The following is a 16,105-nucleotide window of genomic DNA, read 5'->3' on the forward strand; positions in this document are numbered from 1 at the left end:
CTCTTGTCTTGAGTGAGTTGGGAATGGGGCTTCGGAATGTGGAATTAAGCTTTCCAAAAGCCACCCAAGAGAGATTTATTCTTCTATCCACCTCGCTGGTCTGGTTGTCTCTGCCGATGGTGATTTTGTGACCAAGATAAACATAGTTTTCTACTTTTTCTATAGGTACATGCATATAGTTATATGTTATATAACTAGCTTCTATTTAACAAAGTACTACGAATAATTTGCAGTATAATATTTTTATTCAGCTATAGAAATATTCTATTTCATTTTATGTTTCTATTTTACAATGTTTTTTTGAAATCCTTCTCACCTAATACCGATTTAGGTTTCACCCAGCAGCAAGAAATAAAATATTTACTGTCAGAATAGGATAACACATAATATGTACTCAATAATTGATTGACATTTTAAAATTAAAGTTATGTAATTTGTATGCTTTCCACACACACTGAATCTTTGACTGTCAGGTTTACTAGTTTAAAAGAGACAGCCAAACCATGAAAAACATAGTGAGATCTTAAAAGGCAAAAAGAATAAGACATGTGATGAGAATAGAGTGTCATGTTTTAATATCTTCCTTTTAACACCTATAGTATACTAGTTATAACTAATGACAATAGTGAAGGAGATAGAATCCAGTCTAATGTTACTAAGTGATATCACTAACTCCTTTCAAGAACGTCATAAATCAAAAATTGTCAATTTTCAGTTGTGCATGTTTTCGGAATGCCCAGAAAATGTACTATATCCCAGCAAAAGCGGCATATTTTAAGCTTTATATTTTCCCGCTACAGGGCAGAAAGTGTTATTTTTGCATTTTGAAGAAAAGGTATTGTTTAATTATTTTTTAAATATACTAAATATTTTTCAAATGGAGAAAAAACTTTCAGGTTTTACCTAAAAAGATTTGTTGCACAGTAAAAAGTTCAATAAGTGGCTTGATATTTGTTTTTGATACATTGTATTATATTTTTAAACTTTAAAAACGTTCTCCTGAAAAATCAAGTTTTTTGATTTATGACGTTCTTGAAAGGAGTGAGCGATATGTGTACAAAAGAGTAAGAAATATATAAAAAAAGGTAAAAAGCCTATTGAAGGGCGGGTCATTTGGAAAATTATGGATATTGTCAGATGATAAAAAAAAATCTTGGCTGTCTTGTATTTTAGTATTAAAAAAAAAATACTTTAGTAAGTCATTGAGTAAATGATATTTCATATTTTTAATGATTAAAGTACCTTTTTTATCATAAAAATTACATTAACACACCTCGATAATCCACTAGTCTTTATATTTTTTTTATGAATTAAAAAAAAGTACCATATCTGGACACTTCGTAAAACTGTGTTTTGTATTGTAAAATTGTGTGAACTTTGTATCATGGCAAGAGAGTTGGTTATTTAAATAAAAGGCAAATCCTCAATTACAATTGTTTGTAATTAATAATAATAAATGTTGTATTAGGTTATAGCAAATGAATTAATAAAAAAATAATATATATATATATATATAATGTATATACATATATATATATATATATATATATATATATATATATATATATATATATATATGTGTATATATATATATATATATATATATATATATATATATATATATATATATATATATATATATATATATATATATATATATATATATATATTTTACGTACTTTTTTGAATGGTCAAAATCAGTTTTGTATTTTAAAAATCCGAAGTGGCGCCTTTCAGAAATTTTCTAAAATATGTATGTCGAGTGTATTTACATTTCTATTTTCGAGATGCAAATTATCCAAAATGATAGCTATTCATAAAAATATCACCGAGTATTGTTAAGATTTTTTCAAAACATCTTTATATATGTAGGTACAATATACACGAGTACAAAGATTATATATGCACGAGTACCAACTGTGTCTTCCATTGTGATTGTGTGAAAGAGATACGCTCGTATTATCAGTTTCTCTTTCCTTCTCAATGCGTATTTTTGTTTACTGCGTCGATTTTTCGATGGGCGCTGCTCAGCTGCAGGGTACTTGACGCTTTGTTTATATAAGTCACACAAAACAAAGACGGTAAGGGCTCTGTAGTTCGCGTGTGTTTTGATTTAATTTCACTATAATGTCGGAAGTGGAAGTCGAAATGGAGGCCTCGTCAAGTAACGCAGTGGTCGAAGATGTCTCAAAGGACGACCTCTCGGAGCCCGAAGCCAAAAGAAGAAAATTGAGTAAAAATGAAAAGAATTCGAGCGATAAGTTGGAATTTCGCTTGGGGGGTATTCTTTGCTGCGCAGTTTGCTTGGACCTGCCGAGGGCCGCCGTTTATCAGGTATTTTAAAAGACAGCTGATTTTGACATTACGAAATGAATGATTCCTTTGTTTATCTTACGCCTGTCAACAAAATCTTCGATGCACCACGAAAAAATCATTATATTCATTCGAATCAATGTCGATTTTTATCACCATCGACCTTAACAAAGTAGATATTTTATTCTAACTATTGCCAAAAAAATATGTATGTGATAAATGACATACATATTCAATTATTTATTTTCCCTTTATAGTATTGTACTCGTATGTTAAAAGCTACGTGGGAGGTTTTGAAGGCAGCACGAAATGGCTTCCCAAATATGTTTAAAAATTGTCACATTAATGAATTATTATGTCTATGTAGAATATTCTAGTAATATCATGTTAATTTAAGTTGCAGGTCATTTGTTAAAGAGGTAAGTCAAGAGTTATTATTTATTTATAAACTGTAACAATCATTTATTTTAATATTTTATAATTGTACATTGCCGTTGGGCTTTTTGCTAAAAAATATTATATCATAACTAATGGTAATAAGATAATATTGAAAATTAAATTAAATTAAAAGTTTTATTTTACATAAGCTTTTGTTCATTGTTGCCTGACGGTTTTATATTATCAGCTGCATACAGCATCAACACGTCATTTAATTAAATTTCACTAACTATTTAAAATGTTGTGACTATAAATTTTGTAAATTTAGAAAATGGTAAAAAAAAATTCTAGAAAAATGTGTTCAATACATTTTGGCTTCTATTTGTTACTTGACATATATTGTTTTGAACAAAATATGTCAAAGGTTATATTTTCAATAAAATTTATGTATTTTATTATTTAGATTTTTGTAGTTTGTATGCAATCAAAACAACATATCATGTTTTGTCATTCAATGGTTACGCCTTTCGTTACTAAAGCCTGTTAACGTAAAGCAGCAATCACATGTGGCCATTGTTCATTTTTAAACCGAAAGGAACTAAATGGATGGAAGTATGAAGTGTGAAAACAATTAGAGCAAGTTTCGAAAAATATGAGTAAAGGGTTGCAATAGGCTCGAAAAATGTTTGTTGTCTTTGTGTAAGGTTTTTTTTTGTTTTAAGGGGGAAAGCAACATTAAAAAGGTTCAGAAACTATTAAAGTAATGAATAGAATAAAAAAAATTGAGGTAGTTAGAGAGATGTTAATCCTGGAGAGACTATGGTTTCAAAGTCTTTAATTTTTGTACTTATTATCTTTTTTTAAATCCCTTCTTTGTAATTGGAATATGTTAAATAATTAAAATATAACTCGTAAAAAATATTTTATTATAACTTAATTATAATGTTTACCGGTTTCGAAGCTAACCGGTTGACATTATAATTAAGTTATAATAAAATATTTGTAGTGATTTTAAAACATAGTTATATTTTAATAATAAAATGAAATATCACAAAGTTATTGCTTCAAATATAAATTATATGGAATACATTAGTTAAAGCGTTGAATATTTCGAGTCCTAACTATTAAATTTGAACACCTGTCTGGAATGTGGTCTGATTTGCGTGATTTGCAGTGTGCCAACGGGCACCTGATGTGCGCTGGCTGCTTCACGCACTTGCTGGCAGACTCTCGTCTGCGCGACGAGACAGCCACCTGCCCCAACTGCCGCGTGGAGATCTCCAAGGACTCGGCGTCGCGCAACCTCGCCGTGGAGAACGCCATCTCCGAGTTGCCCTCGCAGTGCAAGTTCTGCTCCAAGGAGTTCTCCCGTAACACCCTCGACCGCCACCAAGACACCACCTGCGATGAAAGGTGAGTGATACGTTTAACCGATACAAGCATAGTGAGTTAAATTAATATTTTTACTTTTTTACTGACAAATAAATTAACAAGAAAGGAGAAAAATTGACACTTTCTAAATGTGATGTTTCAAATGCTCCAAATTCCATGGACTGCTAGACGCATCAATGAGTCCATTCGTCAGAAATTACACTTGGATGATTTGTTTCTGGCCACGACAGATTCTTCAGTTATTTAGACACGTTGCGCATCGCTATGAGGATAGCCTAGAACGACTAACAGTGATTAGTAACCTGGAGGGGAAGATAGGGAGAGAAAGATCCCTCACATGATGAACTGATTAAGTTCAGGCAGCAGCAGGCACCTTGGTGGTTGAAGCGCTACATGCAGCACAGTCAAAGGATAACTGGAGTAGAGTCAATGAGGACTACGACGGAGAAGAAGAAATAAACGCATTTGTTACGGTGAAGTTTGTCAAAGAAATATAATTTGATTCGGGCGATTAGTTTGCATCGAAAGAATGATGACAGAAAAGAATCGATATAGGTATTTCTGTATTACAGTGACACCTATCCGATACACAGCAAAACAAGAAATTACATGTTTAAGACATGTTTTTTTAAATATGTCATTGAAGATAACCAAAATGCACAAAAATTTGCATACTGCCGCATTTTTGGTAGTCGGTAGTCATCACTTTATGCATATCTAACATTTAATATTCTACCCATGATTGACAACCACACTACTCAAATTTCAGAAGTTGTATATCCTTTAATTCATATCTCCTTTCTTATGTGAGTTCTCGCCACCATCTATGATCGAATTGAGTAAGTCTTTTATTTAGCGGAGACCTTCATGATGTATTTAAGATTGTTGGCGTTGAATTGTCGGAACTGACCGATGTTGTGTGTTGTTAGGTTTAACCAGATCACAGTGAATAGTGAGAGTTGTCGCGACGTCTCCGTAGGCGGCTTTGTTCGTAGAGCGGCCATGTTTTGCGTTATGTTTGTACACATGCTCCGCAAGCCAAAGTCCCTGTCTTCCATTTTGGGGACCAACACACAACCGGCACCAGTCAGGTGGGCTCAATAGTTTCTTTACAGAAAGTGCATACTTGATACGGCAAACTCTTCATTTACCGGGATGGGATCGGTTGGGATATTTTGTATTTTGATAATCACCAAAATTAAAAAATAATATATTCCACATTTTTCATAGCATGTATCAAACACTATATCATGCCCTAAAAGTGAACTTTTTTATTTTATTTTCATATAATCACTTTTCAATTTCAGTTTGTTTTTGTACATTAAGTTTTGTGTCATTCATTTTTATTTTATTCAAATTTTTTTAAACTTGGTGAAAAAGAATAGTGATAAAATGCATAACGCGGAGCAGTTTCATTGTATAACATGCTTTTTATATTAAATTTCAAAAAACTTATGAGATTTATGTTCTCTCCAAACTCTTTACTCATGAATGACGTATTTATAAAATTGGATACAAAAATATGTGCAAAAATCCAAAAATTAAACTAAAATTCTGCATAAATTTTATGCACCCAATATTTATGGAGTGGCACCCGGGATGTCCAGCACGGTAGCCAAACATGGTAACTACTACGCTATGGAGGCGAACATAATCACTGTTGAAAAACCATCATTTTTATTATTAAATTCAATAACAATAACTTTGAAAATTAAAATGATAGGGTTTTAACAGTATTATAATAATTAAATTCAATTCATGGTTATGTAACTTTTTATGATTAATAAAATTTAATTTTATAAATGTATCATTCCTTACCACAGTTTATGATAAAAGAAATATGGATTTAAATACCGCATTGTGAAACCCCTTATATGATGAATTCTTCCGTAATATGTGGATATTGTATAATTTTTCCACCACCATTATGTAACCATCAAACATTCACCTCGTATTTAGTTTCAAATGTTACTAGTACGCGTTGAAGAGTAGTTTAGATCAGAGGTGTCAAACTCAAAAGGCACTAAGGGCCGTATAAGGTATTTTGGGTACGCACGTGGGCCACATCAAAAAACCAAAAAATCTCATTTTCATTTTTATCTAGCTTTAATTGAATAATTTACTATCAAAGATAGTCACACGAGGTATATTAGATCAAACTTAATGATTTTGTAAAAGAACGTCATATATTCCTGTACAAAAAAAATGATTCAATGAAGAATTAAAATAAATGAAAAATATTCTGATTCTTACCCTTATCCGCACCCCAATTGTGCATAGGGCACTGCATTGTATAGAAGCAGTGTTATCTTGATCGTTAAATACACGAAGGAAAGGTGATCAGCCTTCCGCTTCAGGAACCAGTCCAGGGTCATATTAAATAAATATTAGACTGAAAAATCACTAATATTTATTTTGGCCCTCTTGGGAATCGAACCCGGGACCTCCAGCATGGTAGCGTAGCGCGCTAACCACTACACTATGGAGGCGGATGACATGAAAAATAAATAAAATGAAATGAATAATATAACCATGAATATTCGTGGGCCGCAAAATAAATACTCGCGGGCCGCGAGTTTCACATGCCTGATTTAGATTATTGATACCAAAATAGAGTGAGGTAATTGTTTTTTATTTTATTTTTAATTAATTGATTATCATGGATCATATCCACTCCGGATCCTGGCAAATAGAGAGTGTATCATAATTATCTTGCTAAAATAACACAACTGTACATATCATCATCCTCACATGCTTCCTTGTTCAATGTGTTCATATCAGGTGATTATGTACTTCTTACTAACATTTCTCTGTAACTTTCAACTATTGAGCCTGCTTCTTGTGCTGTGTATTATGTGTAAACATGGCTGTCAATACCTTAATAGGGCTGCCAGTGACAGCTTTACATTAGCGTAGAATGGGGCTACTTGAACTTTGATGTGTTACTTGAGCCCAGTACAAAAACAATATTTAGATCGTGGTATCGATCAAAGTATCGTGACAATAAGTGTCACCTGTCAGGGAAACAATGAATCATGTCGATAAAATTCATTATTGTAAACCAAATTTAAATACTGATTTAATTTTTTTTTGTACTGTGCTCAAGTAATACATCAAAATTCAAGTATCCGTTCTACGGTATATCATTAAGTTGCCAAAGTCAACTGGGCTTTGACCCATCCAACAAAAATTTCCAATCTTGGGACCCCCACCTCTTAGCTGTCTTAGAGAAATGAGGGCATAATATTGGTAATATATCAAATTTATCACTTCTATTTTTTTAAATTCATGTATACAGTGGCGAGGGCCTACTCAATATTCCCTCGTGACCTAATGGTAGGTAGCGACACATAGTTTGGGAAACCATGCGTTATGCTATCATTCCTGTACAAAGAAATAATAAAATAAAATATTTGAAATTTTTTTTTACTACCTATATTCCTCTCCTACAAGCAAAAACACAGTAATTGTATTAATCATAGAAAAGTAGAAAGTTTTTATTGTAGAGTGTTGCTTATGTTTAACAAATGACAAAATGCAGCATTATTGGCATATTTTATCAAAGAAATATAATATTTAAAATCAAAGCATTGTAAATATTTACGAGGTAAAATAACATTTGAGCATTAATGTATTTGTAAGTATTTTATAACGTCAAAATTACATTTTGTAATTACTATGTTTTTCTCCAAAGGTCAGTGTGGTTCGAAAGAGCTTCAAAAATTATTACTTACTTACATGGATTTATTATAAATTTGGCTTTTGATACAAAAATCTTTCTTATTATTGATCACTTATTATGGTTACGTATTAAAGTTTTCACTGGCAACACTATACTTATCTATTATATAATAATTACGATTATTGCACTAATTTAAGATGTTAAAAAGTTGTATTATGTTTTGTTTTCGTTTGATGTTTGTACAGGTAGGTATTTGGTTTTGTGTTCTAAACGGTTTGGAAATATTTCTAACGCTCTATGAAGCTTAATAAATTTATTGATTTATTGATTATCTAGTTTTACTAAAAATAGCCGCCGTGATCTGTGTATCTGATAATTCCTTTGCATAGAATGACAATTAACTATAATCAAAATCCTTTTTCTTGTAATCTGTACTGGTGAAAATTATTTTATTCCAAAATTTATGCCTGGAAGAATCTGTAACCAGGCGTTTTTATCTAATGTGTCTTCAGAGATGGGCTGCCACAATTTCAACTAAGAATCTACTCAGCCACCCCCTGTGGTCCCGTTACGTTTTTAAAAATAATTATTGTTTGATTTCTAATAATTCTTATTGCTTGGAAAAGTATGTCCCCCTTTTTGAATTTGATATTTGTATTATTGCCAATTTGTCACTATTCTTAACGCCTCCTACTCTTTACAAGCATTTTAATAAGAATTTTAGTCAACCTGAAAAAGCACTATCCGAATAAATGATAGCCAAACTTTAATTCACTACTTTTAACATTTACTTGTTAACAGTCGAATGTCGTTGAGAAAATTTGCCAGTGCAAGAAATTGTCACCAACAAGTTGAAAATAGACTGCCCGAACACCACTAGTTAAATATATTTGGCCGATTAACCTTTCCAGGAGGAAAATATTGATGTCCAACTTTCTCTGGGGAGTGGGTTCTTTTAACATTTTTTCTATTATTTATTTTTCTTTCACGAAATCTATATACATATTATGAAGATAGAAATTAAGCAAAAATAATTTTTAAAAATCAAACTAGGTTTTATTTTATGACAAAATTACATACAAATATCCACAGATGTCCTTGCTATACAAGTTACATCATATCAACTGACAGATGGACTTGGATGTTCATTAAAGTCGATAATCATTTGAGAAAAATTCGCACCAACATTCATTTACGTCCATACTCCCTGAATGGTTGAAAAGTAGACAATTTGGTTTAGCTGTTGATGACATGCGTTGTGTGTTGGCAGGCCGGTGACGTGCGAGTATGCGTGCATCGGGTGCCCGTGGCGCGGGCCGCAGCACGAGCGCGGGGGGCACGAGGCGCAGTGCGCGCACCCCCGCAAGTCGGGCGCCGAGCTCATGCAGGCCCTGCAGGTCACGGACCGCACGCATCTGCAGGACAAGCAGCTGCTGGACACCCTCTTCCAGCTGCTCTCCTTCGAGAAGATTACCTTCAATGGTAATGTCGCATGACAGTCTAGACTGTCATGATGATCATAAATTATGTCCAAAAAAAATGGATAACTTATATAGCGCCATTTTCGTAAAATACTACCTCAAGGGCGCTTCAATAATGTTGTAAATATGCACAAACGCAAATGTCATCTAGATGACATTTGTGTTTGTGCATATTTACAACATTATTGAAGCGCCCTTGAGGTAGTACATATTTTACGAAAATGGCGTTATATAAGTTATCCAAATTTATTATTATTATTATTGTTTTAATTATGCACAAGCGCAAGTTATTTTAAGCTTTCTGTGTGCGAGTTTATGTTTTTTATTTACAGTGAAACCCCTATTTTACACTTTTTAAGGACTAAATTTAAAAGCTTCCGGAAGACTCCTCACCCTTGATAATTATTTTTTCTTGTTATCAGACCTGCAGTTCAAACCGTACAGAACCGAAGAGTATGTCAACAGACTGTTTTATGAAACGTCTCGTTTCTCGGCATTCAACAACCAGTGGGTCGTAAGGGCAAATATAAACAAGAGCCAGCGTGATCCCACACAAAGTTCAGAACGGGATATTGCCTATCAGGTATTTTCACTCCTCTATTTTTTTGTATAGTAAAACTTCGTTAACACACTTAGGACAGGAAAGGTATTTTTTTGGTTGATTGATGCTTAAAAACGGGAGGGGTATTTTTACTTTCTGCGCTTGCCTCATTTCAATGTCGGAAAAGAAGGAATTATTTAATGATTTTGGGAATATTATGTACCAATCTCTTTGTTAAGGTCTCAACTATATGTACACAATTATCAAATCCCGTCGCCAGCGGTCCGCAGGCGTAAAAAACACCCGTCCGTAATGTGTTGATTCACTATTGAAGAGACCACAATTTCACCCACTCTCTACCATCAGCATGTAAAAGACGCTTTTAAACATTTCACGTCAATAATGTGTTAAAATGCTTCAAGACTATTTTTTTTTAAATTAATTGTTGGCAGTCACCCAGTGAAAGGATGTTTCTGCCAGTATCAAGTATTATTTTTATTTACAAACAAAAAAATAATACAAAGTAATAATAAAAATTAATACAAAAGTTCATAGTTTAAATGCGTTTAGCTTTATCATTTTAGAAATTATGCCTGCAATTCTAGAATTAGGTTAATAAAGAAGGGAATCTTGCGGCGAAGGCCATGTTCAGTCACAAACTAACGTTATTTCCCAATCAGATAATCCTGAAGAGCAAGCCGCAGTGTCCCTTGTCCCTGCACTACATGATCCTGCGCGGCCCGTTTGGGGACATGCGCGCGGCCCCGCGGATCTACCAGTTTGAATTCAGCGAGAGGGACTCGGAGTCCACTCCCACCGTGCTGCCGCTCCCCGACACCAGCGAGTGCAACCGCCTGTTGGCCAACAAGACTATCAACTTCAGGTACAAGTAACCAAGTATCTAACCAGCCTATCAACTTCAAGTACTAGTAGCCAAGTATCTAACCAGTCCCGGACCTACTCAGCTTCACTCAGCACAGAGATCCAGACACCTGCTTAAAAGAGTGCAGAGAATAATAAGGTGGTATTAACCCTTTCCACTCTGACCATTTTTTCTCGTAACTGATCAGCTACTCTGATCAAAAAAATGTGACATTTTTCTACCGTTAAAATAAATATTTGGTTCCCTAATTTTGGGACACTCTGTCTGGCGATTCGTATGTTCATGTTAATTTAGATAAACTGAATTTATCTGAAATATTTTTTGGTAAAATATACTTGGGTGATAGAGAAATCAGTGATTAAAGTTATACCTGCGCCGGGCCAGACATTGTAGCCCACGGAGCTGCCTACTAGAATCATACGGGCCAGAATGTCTGGCCTTTAGAGTGGTAAGAGTTAATATACAAGCTTATATTTTAAAGGTCAACTTGATATGAAATATGAATCATTGAGTATCCCAGGGCTTACGACCTGGCATTTGGCTGGCTAAGCGATCACTTCATACAATTGTGTAACATTCACCATTCTGCACATTCTGAACATTATTATTGCATTCATTTATTGTTTTCGATACATTCGTTAATTATGGTCGATTGTTAAGCCATCAGTTGAGTGATTGATAAAGTGTTAAGCTTATTCCGTTTTGAACATAGGTGAGATTCATTCCTAATTTTAAAGGTGTCTCAACTTGATAAAAAAATATAATCATTCTTCCCTTTTATTATGAAACAAGCTTTTATATTCCCATCCCTTTTCAGTAAGTGGCGCTAAATCCAGCGCTGACTATAACTACTTTACATATATACAAATAATAGTCACATTTATTACTAACTTGTAAGTCAAATTTCATACTAATTCACATATCACAATTTTTATTTAATTAAATGGTTTTTTTTAATGTCAAATTATAATTTTTTATACATATGTAGTTTTTAATCCTAAAAACCTGATAAAATAATTTGTAGGTGCTGTGATCTGTTTTTTGTCAAATTGTGCCGACAGAGTCTTGGGAAAATAATAATGACAACCCCACATATATTAGCATCTGAATGGCCTTAAAAATATAGAAATATATGCATCCAAAAATAAGACATGACTGCGAGAAAGTATTTTTCATCAAATCTGATAAATTTCATTAATTGATTCGGCAGTCGCTTTGTGGTAAAATCTATCCATTTTTATTAACGTTTTACTTAGTAAATACCACTATTTCTTAAAATCCACTGTGACACGTGTTTCGATGCATTCCGCATAAAAAATTAAATAAATAAATAAAAATAAGAAACAGCTACTACCCCCTCTTCAACCTTCAACGTCCCAAGGACCCAACTCTGAAATTTAGAATTAGCTTCACATACGGTGTTTGAAAATGATGCGAAATGCATCGAAACGCGTGTCACAGTATATTTTAAGAAATAGTGGTATTTACTAAGTAAAACATTAATTAAAATTTCTGATAAATGCAATATTTCCTTTCCAGATTGATAATGTTCCTGATCTCCAAATAAGTGTTCCAAAAAAGTAAGTGATAATGTAATGCCTTTGGTAAGATCCATATGTTTTCCAATGTTTACCATTTCCAAACCAGCTTCGCATTAGTAATTTATTATCGCGATTTATAATTTATTAGTGCGAACGGTGCAACGGTGAACTTATACTATTGGTATTTTGTATTCTGGAAAATAGAGTTCTGTATTTTTATTTTATATTAAAAGATCTTCGTTTTCATTATAAAAAAAATATTTATTCTATTTTGTAAACTGACTAAATTATACTTTAAATTTGTGGGTTTTTTCATTGATAAAAATCAGTTTTTTTTTTATTTTATTTTTAGAAAACGATAGATACACAAGAATTAATCATTGCTCCGTGATTCGAGAAAACAATTATATATTTTTTAGAATCCGCTTTCCAAAAAAATTGATGGATTGTTAAGAGATACAGTAAAACCCCTATAACGTTGAGATAAGTATGGCGTATTGGAGAGAACTTTATATGTATGTATAGGGTTAATGTTTTAAATTGATGTTTTACATTTTAACCAGCGGAAAAGACTGAAATAAGTCATTTAAAATTGAAGGACAATTTAAAAACATTAACCCTATGTAATGTTCCCTCCGATAACGCGGTGCTTATCTCAACAACGGGGGTTTACTGTATTGTTTCTATATGAAACTATAAATTAAAATTTGCTTCATTCAACAGTTTCCAGGGGAATAATGAGGTGCAAATAATTCATAAAACTAAGTTTGAAGAATTATGAAAGTCTGGGCATTTGCAGGGCTTATGACCTAATATTGAGTCATGGCGTTAATACTGGTGACTGGTTTTATCTTATGAAGGCTGGTTGCGAGTGACTACTAAAAATGGCAGATAAAATTCGTGTTTATTATTTGATCACTTAATAAATTTATTATAAGTAATAACTTTTACTAATAACAACCATATTAGAAACAGTTTTTATTTTCAAATTGCAAAAAAGGTCATCACACACCATAACTATAATTAATATGTTTGTGTGCTAAGGCATTGACTTTTTGGCATCAAGCATCATCAGGTTTGGGTAGCTAACGTAAGTACTCATACTGCTTCCTTATACATATTAAATTAATTTCTGTGTGATTATTTACAAGTTTAGACTTCTCTTATTTATTATATGTAACTGACTGATATTTATTTATATTCTATGTATTATATTAAAATTATGGATCATTTGACTTTAATAAGTTTTTTTTGGTTAAGTATTTTTTCCAACTAATTTAAGACTTTCAATTTATGCCTAAATTAATATTCTAAAAAAATAATTATATCTTCTGCACTTTTTCACATACAAATATTTGTTTTTAAATGCGTACCCTTAAGTTAGTACGTATAGTGACTATATATATATGTCTGGGCATATTTTAAGCAAGAAGAGAATAAAAAGTGAATAATTTAACCATTGAGTGGAATCAACCTATTCTAAAAATATATATTTTGTTGTTTAATACAAGAAAGTATATTTTTGAAATGGGATAATTCCACTGGTCGGTTAAATTGTTGCCTTTTTACTCTACTGTAGCGTAAGGCCAAATGAGGCAAGCCAATTTACAGATTAAGGTCACCATATACATACATATATGTACAAATAATTTACCATATCGGCCTGAATATAACGCAACCATATTAATTATATTTTAAATAACATACTTGCATACAAATGTGCTTTTTATACATTTATCTGTATAATAAAATAAAATTTGACCCTACACAAAAATTAATTTATTCATTTGAAACTTCTTATTGCTGTGAAGCAATACATATCTTCAGATCAACCAAAAATATACTAGTGTGAATGGTCAAAATTTGTACCTTTTAATGCAGTTTGAATTAGCGGGTAGGCAGTGCTTGTACAAATTTTACACAATGCATTGCAGTATATTTAAATATTTTCACAACAAGTTTGATAGAATAAAGAAGGCATAGAAAGCAAGACTAGAAAAGAAATGAAAGGGGAGAGTATCTTAAAAAGGGTTGATACGACCGACAATTAGTTCCAAGGAATGAAAGTAGTGTTCATAGAAAGTTATTGGATAATGCGCACTTCTCTTGTGGATAGGTGATTCATTCCGAGTGACAGCTCGGATGGATATGGAAATTTCATGGATATGTATTTATCCATCGCACACACCATGAATGTACATTTACTACATCATATTTCTTTGAAGCTTGCTAATTGTTTGGCATTTCTGCTTCTTTCGCCATCCTGGTCTTGAAATACCCATTATAAATAACCACATAAAACTAGCATCACATATCGCTCACTCCTTTCAACAATGTCATGTATCAAAAAACTTGATTTTTCAGGAGATCGTTTTTAGAGTTTAAGAATAAAATAAAATGTATTAAAAATAAATATCAAGCCACTTATTGAAGTTTTTACTGTGCAACAGATCTTTCTATTTAGTATATTTAAAAAAATAATTAAACAATACCTTTTCTTCAAAATGCAAAAACAACACTTTCTGCCCTGTAGCGAGTAAATATTAAGTTTAAAATATGCTGCTTTTGCTCGGATATAGTACATTTTCTGAGCATTTCGAAAACATGTACAAATGAAAATTGACGATTTTTGATATATGACGTTGAAAGGAGTGAGCGATATGGACTATATTTGTTGTTTGGAAAAATAAATAAAATATATCGTTATATTCATGCCAGTACGGTATTGATAAAAAGAAGAGTCCAAATGGCTACAATGCTTTTATTAAACATTAGTATAAATTTAGATTTTGACAGCTATTTTAAATTTCTTTCGACGTGATCTTATGTATTTATTGTACATAATTTTGTTTTAATGTTTTACAATGGAAATTGAAAAGTTGGAGATTTTAGATATTATTATGTAATTGAATGTGTTACCCTTAAGTTAGTTTAAAATTGATCTGTTTTTATAAGTGAACTGTGTACGGTGGAATTATATTTATACATATTTACATGAATGCAAATTTAAGAAACTTATTTTTATACAAATTGACTTATGTAAATTTTAAGGCAAATAAAAGAGGGGGGTATGTCGGTTAATGTGTATTTTTTCCGTGTGTTTTACATTATTGTAGCACCGGCCGCTCAAGTTTGCTTCTCTTGTGAATTATTTAAGACTTTATATTTAATTTTGCAGCGATATGTGAATACTTTCCCCAAATTACTGCTTGCACTGCAAAGATTGTAAATGCCATGAATTTTATTTACTAAAATAAAAGACTCACACCAACTGATTATTTTATTTATAAAACCTTTCCTGCGCTGGAAATACCCTTTACATATATTGATTTTGTCATATTAACACATTGTAGTCGGGCGCTTCGAACAATAGACTCTAGGCTATAGCGGACGTTTTTTGCGATTAGCGCAAAAATATATCGCTTTCTTAAAATTGACACAATTTCTAAATCAAATAATATTTTCGATTGAAATTTTCAAAGAAATCATAAATGACATTTGATCATCAAAAATAAATTATAATCATAATTTTTAATTAAGTATTCCGTATTTCACAATTTTAGAAGCATTGTAAACTCTAAAAAATAGTCTTCCCCTCCGAGGTATCATTCCCTATACAATGCTAATATATTCAAATAATAAAATACCAAACAGTAAACAAAACAGTGCGAGCGGTATGAAAAATAGTCCAATACGTGAAATGACTCAAACTAAACTGGAGATTGAGATCGCATAAAAACTCTAGATTTCTGGCGATGCCTTTACAAGCGACACACTAGCCAATCCGGACAAGGCATCTCAAATAACGTCAACAGACTGTCGCCTAGCACCCGGGTAGCAGATAACCCTTCAACGCGTTTTATTTCACGCTGATAACAAACCCGAATATTGCCG

The 16,105-nt window shown here is 32.4% G+C and overlaps 1 protein-coding gene across 3 annotated transcripts; it reads left to right on the forward strand.

Moving 5' to 3' along the window:
* The first annotated feature begins 2,052 nt into the window (after positions 1-2,052).
* LOC148304561 (zinc finger TRAF-type-containing protein 1 homolog) lies at positions 2,053-15,482 on the forward strand. Of its 3 annotated transcripts, XM_088268029.1 has the most exons (8): positions 2,053-2,334; positions 2,711-2,732; positions 3,866-4,104; positions 5,013-5,174; positions 9,036-9,247; positions 9,669-9,829; positions 10,468-10,670; positions 12,210-12,536. In XM_088268029.1, the coding sequence occupies exons 1-8, from the start codon at positions 2,240-2,242 to the stop codon at positions 12,235-12,237; spliced, it is 1,122 nt and encodes a 373-aa protein (XP_088124155.1). In that variant the 5' UTR covers positions 2,053-2,239; the 3' UTR covers positions 12,238-12,536. The 3 variants fall into 3 exon arrangements, with proteins under 3 accessions (XP_088124155.1, XP_088124154.1, XP_088124156.1); XM_088268028.1 differs by lacking the exon at positions 2,711-2,732; XM_088268030.1 differs by lacking the exons at positions 2,711-2,732; positions 5,013-5,174 and having other exon boundaries at positions 12,210-15,482.
* The last annotated feature ends 623 nt before the right edge of the window (positions 15,483-16,105 follow it).

Source organism: Brachycentrus maculatus, unplaced genomic scaffold (assembly GCF_059751285.1).
Source record: "Brachycentrus maculatus isolate JH-2025_06_01 unplaced genomic scaffold, ASM5975128v1 h1tg000311l, whole genome shotgun sequence".
NCBI lineage: Eukaryota > Metazoa > Arthropoda > Insecta > Trichoptera > Brachycentridae > Brachycentrus > Brachycentrus maculatus.